The sequence below is a fragment of the Ranitomeya imitator genome, chromosome 3 (genome assembly GCF_032444005.1).
Source record: "Ranitomeya imitator isolate aRanImi1 chromosome 3, aRanImi1.pri, whole genome shotgun sequence".
In the NCBI taxonomy this organism is placed as follows: Eukaryota; Metazoa; Chordata; class Amphibia; order Anura; family Dendrobatidae; genus Ranitomeya; species Ranitomeya imitator.
This window is the reverse complement of record NC_091284.1, coordinates 843,606,169-843,621,301: the sequence shown is the minus strand read 5'-3', so window position 1 is coordinate 843,621,301 and position 15,133 is coordinate 843,606,169. Positions and strand designations below refer to the sequence as shown.

Sequence of the window (15,133 nt, the reverse complement as noted above, 5' to 3'; positions counted from 1 at the left end):
TTTATGGTTCTCTGTCCTGGTGCCGCCCCTTTATGGCTCTGTCCTGATGCCGCCCCTTTATGGCTCTCTGTCCTGGTGCCACCGCTTTATGGCTGTCTGTCCTGGTTCAGCCCCTTTATGGCTGTGTGTCCTGGTGCTGTTCCTTTATGGCTCTGTCCTGGTGCCGCCCCTTTATGGCTCTCTGTCCTGGTGCCACCCCTTTATGGCCATTTGTCCTGGTGCCACCCCTTTATGGCTCTGTCCTGGTGCCACCCCTTTATGGCCATTTGTCCTGGTGCCGCCCCTTTATGGCTCTCTGTCCTGATGCCGCCCCTTTATGGCTCTGTCCTGGTGCCTCCCCTTTATGGCCGTTTGTCCTGATGCCACCCCTTTATGGCTCTGTCCTGGTGCCTCCCCTTTATGGCCATTTGTCCTGGTGCCGCCCCTTTATGGCTCTCTGTCCTGATGCCGCCCCTTTATGGCTCTGTCCTGGTGCCTCCCCTTTATGGCTGTCTGTCCTGGTGCCACCCCTTTATGGCTCTGTCCTAGTGCCGCCCCTTTATGGCTGTCTGTCCTGGTGCCGCCCCTTTATGGCTGTCTGTCCTGGTGCCACCCCTTTATGGCTCTGTCCTAGTGCCGCCCCTTTATGGCTGTCTGTCCTGGTGCCTCCCCTTTATGGCCGTTTGTCCTGGTGCCACCCCTTTATGGCTCTGTCCTAGTGCCGCCCCTTTATGGCTGTCTGTCCTGGTGCCGCCCCTTTATGGCTGTCTGTCCTGGTGCCGCCCCTTTATGGCTGTCTGTCCTGGTTCAGCCCCTTTATGGCTGTCTGTCCTGGTTCAGCCCCTTTATGGCTGTCTGTCCTGATGCTGCCCCTTTATGGCTGTCTGTCCTGGTGCCGCCCCTTTATCGCTGTCTGTCCTGGTGATTTAAATAAAGCTGTGGCCATTTTGACAATCAGAATAATGTGTTTTGTGTGTTGGGTTTCCTGCAGTTGTGGTGGTCCTGTGATGGAGTGGGGTCCGTCTCATATCGACATCATGTACTCATCCCCCCGCAGTTATGGTGGTCTTGTGATGGAGTATGGTGGCCTTGTGATGGAGTGGGGTCCGTCTCATATCGACATCATGTACTCATTCCCCCGCAGTTATGGTGGTCTTGTGATGGAGTGGGGTCCGTCTCATATCCAGACATCCTGTACTCATCCCCCCGCAGTTCAGCCTCTGGTCTGACGACATCTTGTATTCTGGATCGCACTCATTGCCGCCATGACGGATTCTGGACAAACCACCACAATGAGGCTCGGCCATTGTCAATTCTCATTTATTTATTACAAAGAGATTTCCACTTGTTAAAAAGGAGTTTTGTATAAAAGTTGGCACTTGTGAAGCGGTAACACGGGGGAGGTTGGGTACATAGCAGAATCCCCTGTGCCCAGTGTCCACCCTGTAATACAAGAATCCCCCCCATAGTCTTCTTACATACACACGAAGCGACCGCTGGTTTCTGGAGTATAATAAATACGTTTCTGAGATACACATAGACATGTCTGTTGACGGAAATGTGCAAGTAATGGAGCCCGGACTGGTGGGAGAAGAGCAGAGATCCCGTGGTAATACTGACAAGTGATGTCCTCAGGTGGCCGAAGCTGAGGCTCGGAAATCCCAGCGCTCCCATGTAAAGACTAGGACTGAGGGTATGGCTAGCCTCTAATTCAGGATACAACATGGAAGAACGAACCGCTCGCCACAGACCCTCGTCGTCGTCTTTCCCCCAGTTGTACACATAGTAGTACCTTCATCCGGGGCAGTGAGGGATAATACTGACCTGGTGGACTAATAGTGACAGCGCTGCGAAGGGTCAGACTTATAATGACCTGGTGCGGGGATATAAGTTACAGGTAGCTTATGAATCTCATCATCTACTAACAAGCAGCGTCTTCATAATGGCGTGCAGTCTGCAGCCATCCGGGCACAAGGACACAGGCGCATTGTGGGGGAGAGTCAGCCTTATGGTATTTCCATGGTGGCCATGCCACAGGATGGAGCAGTCATGAGGCAGGTCTGTGATATGAGAGAAGGTCCCTCAACGTCACATGGTGAGAGGAAGAAGAAAGAAAAGCTGACTGCAGATTGGAGCATGAGGAGGGTCACGGCTAATGACCGGGGTGAAGATGTCGGACATACAAGACACACAGGACAATGGCAGCTCCACGTGTAACCTCAGCACCTCACACAGTGGCATTAGTACCGTACATGCAATGACAGGGACTGGCACAACCCCGACATCATAGCCATGAGCATATAGCACTGGACGACTCATCCATGGAGTTATTGCTTAGTCTGGGATGAGCCCTCTTCAGCCTGAAGAAGCAGGACTATTATATAGGACTATTGACAGCACCACAGGAACCTCCATGTCATTGCATAGTGAGAGAAAAGCACGAGCACTGGACCTTCCAGCTGCAGATCCTGGCTGCCATCCTGAAATATCACCAAGTCTATCTCTATCTCCATGTTGATGGAGGGTGCGAGACAAGCAACAGTGCAAGGTCAGAAGTCACTGGGAGCGGACATAAGGCTTTGTGTGTAGGCTCATCTCTCGGGGTCCCATATGTTAGGCCTATCGTCATCTATCCGTCCCCATATAACATATCAGAGCTTCTGAGTTCTGGAGGTCTCCATGACCAGGTGTCCATCACTGTAGACCAGAGAGACAATACAATGGAAGGAAAAAGCAAGAGGTGGCTCAAACCTAGAAGACTTCAACATCTGCGAAGAGTCTAAAACAGGATGTGTGCTGCTGCTATAGAGCAGGTGTAGTGCTCGTGTTAAGCTGGGGGTTGTAGTGCATTGAGTACAGATTATTACAGTCACGTCCAGTGGTGGGGTCATGTTGGGGATTGTAGTTCTGTGTATAATATAACTGTAGTATGGTCACGTCCGGCGGTCTACATGTTGTGGGCTGCGTTACCAATTGATCTCACACAGATAAGTAGAGAATATTTGACACTTTCGGAGCCTTTTACGGTTTTGTTGTCCGGCTTTAAAACTTCTGTAAATATCAATAGAAAATTAAATGCACGCGTCGGTGCCAGGAGCAGATTAGTAGATGCATTTTATACTTGCCTCCTGAGATTTAAGCCTTGTCAGTCTGAAGTCAGATTTAGTCCAGAGAAGAGCTGACGTAATGCGCATAAGATAACTGTATAGAATACCATCCCCATCATCGTAGACTACGACCCCGAACATCACACCTCCTGTATAGATAACCTATCCCATTTAAAATCTGCAGTCTCCACCACATAAGCCTTCGAAGTGCTCATGTCACATTCATTAAACTTGCAGTATACTTCATCTACCTTTTCATCAATCTATTCACTACACTTTTCATGGAAGCAAACTTTCCTTATCTCATCTTTTGTTCTAGGTCTCATATCTGGTTCACAGTCTTGTCCTAGATTTTGTCTCTGTCCAGAGTCCTCTCCTAGGTCTCATATCTGGTGTAGAATTTTGCCCTAGGTCAAGAGTCCTGTCCTCGGTCTTATCTCAGTCCAGAGTCCTGTGCTATGTCATTAATGAGGTCTAGAGACCTGTCCTAGGTCCCATATCTGGTCCACAGTCTTGTACTAGATCTTATCTCAGTTGAGAGTTGAGTTCTGTCCTAGGTGTTATCTCCAGCCAGAGTCCTGTCCTAGGTCACAAATGTGGTCCAGAGCCATGTCCTAGGTCTAATATCTGGTCAAGAGTCTTGGCCTAGGTCTTATCTCAGTCCAGAGATCTGTTCTAGGTCATGTATGAGGTCCAGAGACCTGTTCTAGGTTCCATATCTGGTCCACAGTCTTGTACTAGGTTTTATCTATGTTGAGAATTGAGTTCTGTCCTAGGTATTATTTCCAGTCAGAGTCCTGTCCTATGTCCCATATCTGGTCCAGAGTCATGGTTGAGCAGATATGACCTTGATTATACATGAAATTCTGGTGATCTTGTTGTGAAGCCGGGATATGTCACAGATCTTGCAGATTGGATACAGCTGCTGGTTAGCAGGTCCCGCCTGATATGTAAAAAAAAATCCTGAAAAACAATATTAGCTGCCATTCTAGGGCAGGACTGCATGATGGTCAGCATTATAGCTGAGGAGCATGGACATTTAAAGTCTTTCTTATGAAGCGTATTGTCCCACGCTGCAGAGACATGAAGCTGCCTTCCCCTGGTCAACAGAGGGAACCTCAAAAGAATCTCATAAACTTGGCCTCAGAAATAACTAAGATGGGTCTGTCCGAATCCTTCTTTGCATTATTGGCTTCATACTCTGCCGTCATTATGGTTGTTAAACTTTCAGTCTCTTATCATAAGAAACTTTTTCACCAGTTCAGACTTTTCTTCTTCCCATGTAACAGTATCATCCAAGGTCACTGATCTTTTTAAATTCTTAGCTCCCCATCACTAGAAGGATCTAAAGTATGTTCTGTACTGAGGACTGAGGCAGATGGGCCCTGGGAGATCCCAAATGGGGAGACGACAGGTGAGCGTGCTGCGAGAGGAGACAAAGATGGGGAGAAGCTGGGGGGTATAATGGAAGAGGAAAGAGAAGCATCATGAGTTATAGGGGAGCGACGTAGGGATGAGAAGTTAGGGAAGGTTCTGGCCACCGCAGGCTTCGGAGGCACGGTTTTAGCACCAGGATGAGCTACAGACGTGATGAGAGGAGGTGGATCGATACGAGGTTGAGGAATTGCTTTTGGTTTAGGCTGGAAGGGTTTTCTTAATGCTGACTCATCCTTGAGCCGAGCAATCTCCATGAACACACTGGCCAGTGGCTGAAATTGGGGACACCAGTTCAGCAAATAATCCCAGTTGTAGCTGCCACGTAATTCCTCATCGCTAGCAACAATGGCTGTCAATGATCCTTCTACAGATGGTTTGCCATCTTCAGGGAAAGAATAGTCCTTTGGGTGTGACATATTTAACCTACATCCCACCCCCATAAAAGCACCTCCTCCCCCGCTATCATCTCGATAGAGTGTCGCCTGGCCAGAACCCTTCTTGTTCTTGAACCATTGTCCACTGTCCATAGAGGGGTCACACGAGATATCAGATAGCTGATCAGCATCTTGTTGTATCCCAGAATCTGGACCACGAGCAGAGATGTGCTCCTGCATGGAAGATGTAATGCTTGCCACTCGTGGATATTCATTGATCATACGGATCTCATCGTCTTCTGCAGCTTCAGCGGAGCCTCGGCCGCTGGAATGTGAGGGATCTAGAGAGCCTCCTCTAGTGTAAGGTCCATCCACTGCAGAAGAGTCCATAGAATAACCTGGAAGAGTTTGGTGATAAATTCGATCTCCACTACCAAGTCCAGATTTATCATGACCCATCCTTTGCAGAGTGCTGCTTTGCAAATTGTCCAGTTGGGCGTCAGCTTCTTCGCTTTTTTTCTGCATTCCCCGGGACCTGCAGACCACCAGAATAATTGCAACTGCAGCTAAAACCACAACGACTGCCAATGATGAAGCTACAGATACTATGAGTAATAAATTCAGGTCTGGAGCCAAACCAAAAGATGTGTGTGTAATGTCCACTGTCAGCTGAGCCATGGCCACGCGTGAGGATGGTAGAGGGCTGTGGGCATGGACCTCCAGAGTCATTTCCCTTGTCTCTCTCTTTGAGCGTCCAGAGCGATGTCTCTGACCATCCACCTTCAAATACACCTGACCCGTTGTTTCATTAATGCCAAAGTAGGGTGATGGTTTAGAGAAGGAATAAAGGACCACACCATCAGCCCCTTCATCCTCATCTGTGGCCTGGACCAGCCCGATAATCTGTCCTTTGTTAGCTCCTTCTGGCACCTCAAAACTGAAGTATGGGGTGACAAATACAGGGTCGTACTCATCTTCCCCCATCACAAGAACTTGAACAGTAACTGTTGCAGAAAAATTTCCTGCATCTGTGGCTTTTATCACCATACTGAAAGTTTTGCTGCGCTCGTAATCAAAGCTCTGCCTGGACAGAAGTTCTCCAGAAGTCCTATTTACAGAAAAGACATCTCTCCCAGTAATAAGTCCTGGCTCCATGGCAGGAAGCTCCACTACTGTATACAGCAACTGGCCAAACATTCCCGTGTCCAGGTCAATGGCGTGAATAATGGTAAGTAAGGTGTTTGCTGGTTTGTTTTCCCTGATACTTGTGGTCAAAATCTGTACTGGAAAGTAAGGCTTGTTGTCATTGATGTCCCGAACTTCCACAGTCACAGGAGCGAGTGCGAAATTTACCAGGCCGCTGTTGCCATCAAAAGCTAGGACTACCAAGGTATGCACAGCCTGCCGTTCCCTGTCCAGCTGACGCACCAGCCTAATGCCGCCGGTTGCCTCATTAATCTGAAAGAGCCGACTATCATCCCCAGACGTGATCCTGTAATGCACCATGCCATTGTGCCCAGAGTCGGAATCTTGCGCCAATACCCGCAGGACCTCAGAGCCGACCGGCGCAGCCTCGCTAAGAAGTACGTTGTAGTTTGGCCGTGGAAATACTGGAGGGTTATCATTGACATCCAGGACAGTGATGAGTACATGGACCGAGTGACTTCTTTGAGGAACGCCTCTATCCGATGCCCCCAGGGTAAGATTATAGGAGTGAGTGCTCTCAAAATCGAGAGGATCCGTTAAGATGATAGAACCAATCTGCTGAAATTGTCCATTCCAGAAGCGCAGTCCACTCTGTACCTGGAACACATTACCGACATTCCCGCTCAGAATGGTGTAATCCAGGACTGAATTCTCTGGGGTCAAGTCAGCATCCGTGGCCTCTAAAATCAAGACGGTGCTACCGAGTGACAGGTCCTCGGGTATGGCAGCCATGTACTGTGCCTGTGGGAACGTCGGCACGTGGTCATTAACATCCAGAACTAGGATCTGCACTGTGACAAGAGAAGCCAGACTTGGAGATCCTTTATCTCGAGCTTCGACAAGCACATCCACCACAGGCCACGATGTGTCCAGTTCCATCGGCTCAATTGTGAAGAGGGTCCCTGAAAAGAAAAATAAAGAAGAGTTACTGACCTGACCAAAAACCTAAACCAGAAGATGATGGGTAATCTTTGAGGTAAGCTTTGTGTAGCAGGAAAGTGAGCAGTCTTCTGCCCACCAAAATCCCTGCCTGGTGCAGTCATGTAAATAAGTACACCCCAGTGATAGCCCATGTAACCTATGAGTTCATAGTCAGATCTACTCCTGAGTCACACTGTACATGAAGGGATGGAAGTGACCAAGAACAAGTCTACTGCACAGCAAGTTATTACGCATATCTGCCATGTATTTTCTTCTGAAAAAGTAAGTGTCCCCTAATCTTGAATCATTGAAGAAAAGAGAACTGGAAATCCCATCAGTATCTGATGACCACCCATCACCTCCATCATCAGTATCTGGTGACCACCCATCACCTCCATCATCAGTATCTGGTGATCGCCCGTCACCTCCATCATCAGTATCTGGTGACCGCTCGTCTCCTCCATCATCAGTATCTGGTGACCGCCCGTCACCTCTATCATCAGTATCTGGTGACCGCCCGTCGCCTCCATCATCAGTATCTGGTGACTGCCCGTCTCCTCCATCATCAGTATCTGGTGATCGCCCATCACCTCTATCATCAGTATCTGGTGACCGTCCGTCTCCTCCATCATCAGTATCTGGTGACCGCCCGTCTCCTCCATCATCAGTATCTGGTGACCACCCGTCACCTCTATCATCAGTATCTGGTGACCGTCCGTCTCCTCCATCATCAGTATCTGGTGACCGCCCGTCTCCTCCATCATCAGTATCTGGTGACCACCCGTCACCTCTATCATCAGTATCTGGTGACCGCCCGTCACCTCCATCATCAGTATCTGGTGACCGCCCGTCACCTCCATCATCAGTATCTGGTGACCACTCATCACCTCCATCATCAGTATCTGGTGACCGCCCATCACCTCCATCATCAGTATCTGGTGACCTCCCATCACCTCCATCATCAGTATCTAGTGACCACCATCACCTCCATCATCAGTATCTGGTGACCACCCATCACCTCCATCATCAGTATCTGGTGACCACCATCACCTCCATCATCAGTATCTGGTGACCGCCCGTCTCCTCCATCATCAGTATCTGGTGACCGCCCGTCTCCTCCATCATCAGTATCTGGTGACCGCCCGTCACCTCCATCACTACTATCTGGTGACCGCCCGTCACCTCCATCATCAGTATCTGGTGACCGCCCATCACCTCCATCATCAGTATCTGGTGACCTCCCATCACCTCCATCATCAGTATCTAGTGACCACCATCACCTCCATCATCAGTATCTGGTGACCACCCATCACCTCCATCATCAGTATCTGGTGACCACCATCACCTCCATCATCAGTATCTGGTGACCGCCCGTCTCCTCCATCATCAGTATCTGGTGACCGCCCGTCTCCTCCATCATCAGTATCTGGTGACCGCCCGTCACCTCCATCACTACTATCTGGTGACCGCCCGTCACCTCCATCATCAGTATCTGGTGACCGCCCGTCACCTCCATCATCAGTATCTGGTGACCGCCCGTCACCTCCATCACTACTATTTGGTGACCGCCCGTCACCTCCATCACTACTATCTGGTGACCGCCCGTCTCCTCCATCATCAGTATCTGGTGACCGCCCGTCTCCTCCATCATCAGTATCTGGTGACCGCCCGTCTCCTCCATCATCAGTATCTGGTGACCGCCCGTCACCTCCATCATCAGTATCTGGTGACCGCCCGTCTCCTCCATCATCAGTATCTGGTGACCTCCCATCACCTCCATCATCAGTATCTGGTGACCGCCCGTCTCCTCCATCATCAGTATCTGGTGACCGCCCGTCTCCTCCATCATCAGTATCTGGTGACCGCCCGTCACCTCCATCATCAGTATCTGGTGACCGCCCGTCACCTCCATCACTACTATCTGGTGACCGCCCGTCACCTCTATCATCAGTATCTGGTGACCGCCTGTCTCCTCCATCATCAGTATCTGATGACCGCCCGTCACCTCCATCATCAGTATCTGGTGACCGCCCGTCACCTCTATCATCAGTATCTGGTGACCGCCTGTCTCCTCCATCATCAGTATCTGATGACCACCCGTCACCTCCATCATCAGTATCTGGTGACCGCCCGTCACCTCCATCATCAGTATCTGGTGACCGCCTGTCACCTCCATCATCAGTATCTGGTGACCGCCCGTCACCTCCATCATCAGTATCTGGTGACCGCTCGTCACCTCCATCATCAGTATCTGGTGACCGCCCGCCCCCTCCATCATCAGTATCTGGTGACCGCCCGTCACCTCCATCATCAGTATCTGATGACCACCCGTCACCTCCATCACTACTATCTGGTGACCGCCCATCACCTCCATCATCAGTATCTGGTGACCGCCTGTCTCCTCCATCATCAGTATCTGATGACCGCCCGTCTCCTCCATCATCAGTATCTGGTGACCGCCCATCACCTCCATCATCAGTATCTGGTGACCGCCTGTCTCCTCCATCATCAGTATCTGATGACCACCCGTCACCTCCATCACTACTATCTGGTGACCGCCCATCACCTCCATCATCAGTATCTGATGACCGCCCGTCTCCTCCATCATCAGTATCTGGTGACCGCCCGTCTCCTCCATCATCAGTATCTGGTGACCGCCCGTCACCTCCATCACTACTATCTGGTGACCGCCCGTCACCTCCATCACTACTATCTGGTGACCGCCCGTCACCTCCATCACTACTATCTGGTGACCGCCCGTCACCTCCATCACTACTATCTGGTGACCACCCGTCACCTCCATCACTACTATCTGGTGACCGCCCGTCACCTCCATCATCAGTATCTGGTGACCGCCCGTCACCTCCATCATCAGTATCTGGTGACCACCCGTCACCTCCATCACTACTATCTGGTGACCGCCCGTCACCTCCATCATCAGTATCTGGTGACCGCCCGTCTCCTCCATCATCAGTATCTGGTGACCACCCGTCCCCTCCATCATCAGTATCTGGTGACCACCCGTCACCTCCATCACTACTATCTGGTGACCGCCCGTCACCTCCATCATCAGTATCTGGTGACCGCCCGTCTCCTCCATCATCAGTATCTGGTGACCGCCCGTCACCTCCATCATCAGTATCTGGTGACCACCCGTCACCTCCATCACTACTATCTGGTGACCGCCCGTCACCTCCATCATCAGTATCTGGTGACCGCCCGTCTCCTCCATCATCAGTATCTGGTGACCGCCCGTCACCTCCATCATCAGTATCTGGTGACCGCCCGTCTCCTCCATCATCAGTATCTGGTGACCGCCCGTCCCCTCCATCATCAGTATATAGTGACCGCCCGTCACCTCCATCACTACTATCTGGTGACCGCCCGTCACCTCCATCACTACTATCTGGTGACCACCCGTCACCTCCATCACTACTATCTGGTGACCGCCCGTCACCTCCATCACTACTATCTGGTGACCGCCCGTCACCTCCATCATCAGTATCTGGTGACCGCCCGTCACCTCCATCACTACTATCTGGTGACCACCCATTGCCTCTAGCATCAAAGTAAGTCAATTTATTGCATTTTGGCCACTTGCTTTGTCAGGAAGAAAGATGCTTCTATCATGTGCACATATAAACATTCATAGTTTTCAGGGTCGAAAGAAGACACTAGTCCACCGCGTTCACCTATAACTGAAGTCTGACATGGGAGTACTTCCCTTGTCAGGAGACTGCTTGCATATGACTGCGGTTAGGGATGAGGGAGTCAGTAATATTTAGCTGGAATTACACTGCACAATTATTGGGAAAGTGCTGCTGAGTCCATGTGCACAGAGAGATCAGCCACTGATCTGACCGTGCTGTGCTCAGCGTGTCGGCGTGGGTCATCAGGCTAGTATTGGCAAACATGGCACCGATCAGTGGTCACCTAACACCACAAGTCGGGGAGTTAATACCCAGACTTACCATTATTGGGATCGATGTGAAAGGAGCCAGTATCAGATGACAAGACCTTGTATATGACTCTGCCCATCTCCCCAGAGTCTCGATCGGTGGCAGAAATAGTGACCAGCGGGGTCCATGCCTGAGTGTGCTCCATGACAGTGACCTGACGGCAAGAAAATAATCCATTACTAAAGTCTTTACAAGCAAAGTGAAGCTTCTCAACAAAACCGGAGTTAACGCACTAAATTGCTAATTTTGGTGAGGAATTTTCTAGTTTTTTGCGTATTTTTATGAAAAAGGAACAAAGCAAAAAACAAGAGAGAAAAAAATCAACAAACAGCCGTCCTTCATGTCATCCTGTAGGGTGTGAGAAGATACATGAGATGATATATACTAGCGCGGAGGGCCACACACTGGCGGAGGATTACCTGGTACAGGCTCTGTCTGAACTCGGGAGCGTTATCGTTGACATCCTGTAGGTTGAGCCTCACATCTGCCCGGGTCTGGTGCTTCCCATCAGATGTCTGTATTGTTAGAGTGTATGACGCCCGCTCCTCATAGTCCAGGGGCTCTGTAAGCCATATGTGTCCACCATAACGGAAGATGCTGAATGTGCTTCCAGGGGAGCCATCAATGGTCAGCAGGTACCACAGGGGCGGGCCGGAATCCACGTCATTGGCTGTCACCTGAGCGATTTCTGACCCAATCAGAGCATCTGTAATGAGAGGATCGGTAATTGTGACTTTCCTTTATCTGAGTAAAAGTATACGATGATCCGTTCAGGAGAGACATGGTCATCACTGCGCGACACGGGATGGGTGTAGAGCTACAACAGCGCCATCTCCTATTCATTGGTTATTGGTAAATGTAGGCAAAGCACTTTGTGACTGTGACAACACAGCATTTAATCTTAATTATCCAGACGTAAAATCAGTAGGCCAGGAGACTTACATTATTATCTTTATGCTGACTTTTGAATCTAAGTGTCTTTCTACTGTTGGTCAATAAACACAGACTACTGTTAGTACAAGCCTAAATGTGACTCTGGAGTTGCTGTTTGCTGCAAGCTCATTGTCTGCTATCTTTGAGGGATAGAGACACAGGGTAATTGAACAATAGATGTTTGATAATATGTTGATTGAACATTGTGTGGGACCCTGTGGCTTGTTGACTTGCAAAACATAGGAGGAAAACCATGCAAATTGATTAAATACTCAATGTGAGTTAATCTCATCATATCTTCCTCTTGACCTCTGGGTGATGGATTGAAGGACAACAGTAGTGAACTATATAGGGTGGATATGGCTCAGTAACAAGACATTCACCCAGACCCAGAGACTCTTTACAAAACCACAGCCAGAAACACTCTACATTAGCAGCCAGGATATTAAGGCTTCATCACAAGGAACACAGTTTGGACATTCTACAGGATGCCAGCTTAGGGGACCATGTCTCCGGCTGAAAGAATATAGATCTGCTCCATTGATCATGAATACATTTAGGGAAGTCAAGATTTGGAACCACCGATCACCTGAGCTCCATGGATACATTTGGGAAAGCCAGGATTGGGACCCACCGGTCACCTGGCTGCATTGAGATGTTTGGAGAAGCAACGATGTGACCCTCCCGTCACCTGGCCTTGTACTTCAATAGACAGTCAGCTTCCTAAACTTGTCGTTACCTCCCCTCTGTGTGTGCCACAAGTGGAGTAGTCGGAACTGGAAGCTCTGAAGTCACAGATGCTCTTAGTCCGCGGAAGGGTGAGAATCTGTAATTTGCACCATCTTGGGTATTTTGCTAGGACTGTTCTAGGTGTTATTGTCTGTTTTGTGGTTCAATAAAGTATTGCCACACTGTTTTACGCTCACCCTGCTTTGTCTGAGTAGTATTATGCCTACAGTAAAAGGAGAGTGGGCGTTCAGTGGGATGAGCCCTGGTCTATGGGGCCTCAGGCCAGAGGATGAGAGAACCCACTAACTCCAAAGTCACCACGCAGCCTCTCGCCCATGACTACCGCCATGCACAACTTACACACTGGTCTCGAATTATGGCAAAATGGCCATCACCGACCAATCAGATGTAGTGTGCAGCACAGGATTCCCCACTCATGTCAATCCTATCATGTAGTTTGATCACAGGAAGAAGCCGGGCATGTGCTGGGCCGATTCACAGCGTTAAGGTGCGCACCTTCCATACTGGCTTCAGAGCTCGAAGGCTGCCTCACATAACTCAACCCAACTCAGCAACATTTCATCACATATCACCTTGATACTTTATCCATATTTATGGATTTTCTGTATTTTTTAAAATTTCAATGCGAGAAGGGGTGACTATTTTGAGCACAGGGCTCCTTGGGTTTTCCTAAGACTAGACGATGGTGAGCGGGGGCGTCAATATTCAATCTAGGATGTCAATCTCCATGGTCAGAAAAGACTGAGAGGAGACTTAATAGCGGTCTACAATTATCTGAGGGTCTGTCACATTGTAGCGGGATCATCATTATTCTCATCTGCACATGGAAACATGAGGGTGATCAATGAGTGGAACAGGCGGCCACGAGAGGTGGTGAGTTCTCCTTCAATGGAAGTATTCATACAGAGGCTGGACAGACATCTGTCTAAGATGCTTTAGTGAATTCTGCATTGAGCAGCCGGTTGGACCAGATGACCCAGGAGGTCCCTTCAAACTCTAGCTTTCTATGATTCTATGATACTTTCCCTAAAGCCGTACCTGCCCTGTCAGTCTCTATACCAGCCGTACCTGCCCTGTCAGTCTCTATACCAGCCGTACCTGCCCTGTCAGTCTCTATACCAGCCGTACCTGCCTGCACCTGTCTTGTCTTCCAGCATTCCTGTCGTGCCTGTGGGTGGTTTTCTAATGGGTGGGATTGTACGGAGTGTTTTTCTTTTGGGTGGTGTTTCACTTATTGGACTTCTATGGATGATCTTCTAGGGCAGGGGTGGGGAATCTTTTTTTTCTGCCAATGGCCATTTGAATATTTATACCATCCTTCGGGGGCCGTACAATCTCCGCCCACAAAGTCCATCCTGACTCTGCACTGGTTTCAGGGCATAATCTTTTATTGCATGACCTTCAACGTTAGTGAGCACTGTGTGTGTGTGCTAACAAAGCAAGAAGAAATTAAAGGGAACATGTCACCCCCAAAATGGAAGGTGAGCTTCGGCCATTGGCATCAGGGGCTTATCTTCAGCATTGTGTAATGCATTCTGTAATGCTGTAGATTAGCCCCCGATGTATCCTGAAAGATGAGAAAGAGACGTTAGATTATACTCACCCAGGGGTGGTCCGGGTCCGATGGGCATCGCGGTCCGGGGCCTCCCATCTTCTTACGATGACGTCCTCTTCTTGTCTTCACGCTGCGGCTCCGGCGCAGACGTACTGATCTGTCCTGTTGAGGGCAGAGCAAAGTACGGCAGTGCGTAGGTGCTGGGCCTCTCTGACCTTTTCCGGCACCTGCGCACTGCAGTACTGTGCTCTGCCCTCAACAGGGAGATAAAGTACGCCTGTGCCGGAGCCGCAGCATGAAGACAAGAAGTGGACGTCATCGTATGAAGATGGGAGGCGCCGGAGCGAACCGCGACGCCCATCGGACCAGAACCAGACCGAGACCGCCCCTGGGTGAGTATAATCTAACCTCTTTTTCTCATCTTTCAGGATACATTGGGGGCTTATCTACAGCATTACAGAATGCATTACACAATGCTGAAGATAAGCCTCTGATGCTGGTGGGCTTAGCTCAACTTCGATTTTGGGGGTGACAGGTTCCCTTTAATGAGCTTTTGGCAATCAAAATACAGCTCCCTGCCCAAGAATGTGGATGTGGACCCTGAGAATCTGCTCGAGGGCCTGATAAAAGGTCATAGAGGGCCATAAATGGCCCTGGGGTCGGAGGTTCCTAGAACAGGGGTGGGTTTATAAAGGACAGTCTTTTAGTCAGTCGTCTTCCAGAATGGTGGTCTAGTCATTCGCCTTCTACGGGGAGGTCTTCAAGGCAATCGTTTCCCAGTTGGCATGTTTATAAAGGGTACTTGTCAAATGGGGATATGATGAAGATAAGGGGGTGGTCGCACAGAGTTAGCCTTCTGGAGAGGCTTCAGTATATTTAGGGTGATAAGGACTATCATAGAGATGACTTTGT

The 15,133-nt window shown here is 49.6% G+C and overlaps 1 protein-coding gene across 1 annotated transcript in view; it reads right to left on the bottom strand.

The window, feature by feature from the left end:
* Positions 1–1,283: 1,283 nt before the first annotated feature.
* DCHS1 (dachsous cadherin-related 1) overlaps positions 1,284–15,133 on the bottom strand; it is a 163,998-nt gene continuing 150,148 nt past the window's right edge. The window contains exons 19-21 of the mRNA XM_069759610.1: positions 11,403–11,689; positions 10,996–11,137; positions 1,284–7,005 (exon numbers count right to left, since the gene is read on the bottom strand). Of these exons, the coding sequence (XP_069615711.1) occupies positions 4,400–7,005; positions 10,996–11,137; positions 11,403–11,689 (3,035 nt within the window). The 3' untranslated portion in view covers positions 1,284–4,399. The remainder of the gene's footprint in view (positions 7,006–10,995; positions 11,138–11,402; positions 11,690–15,133) is intronic.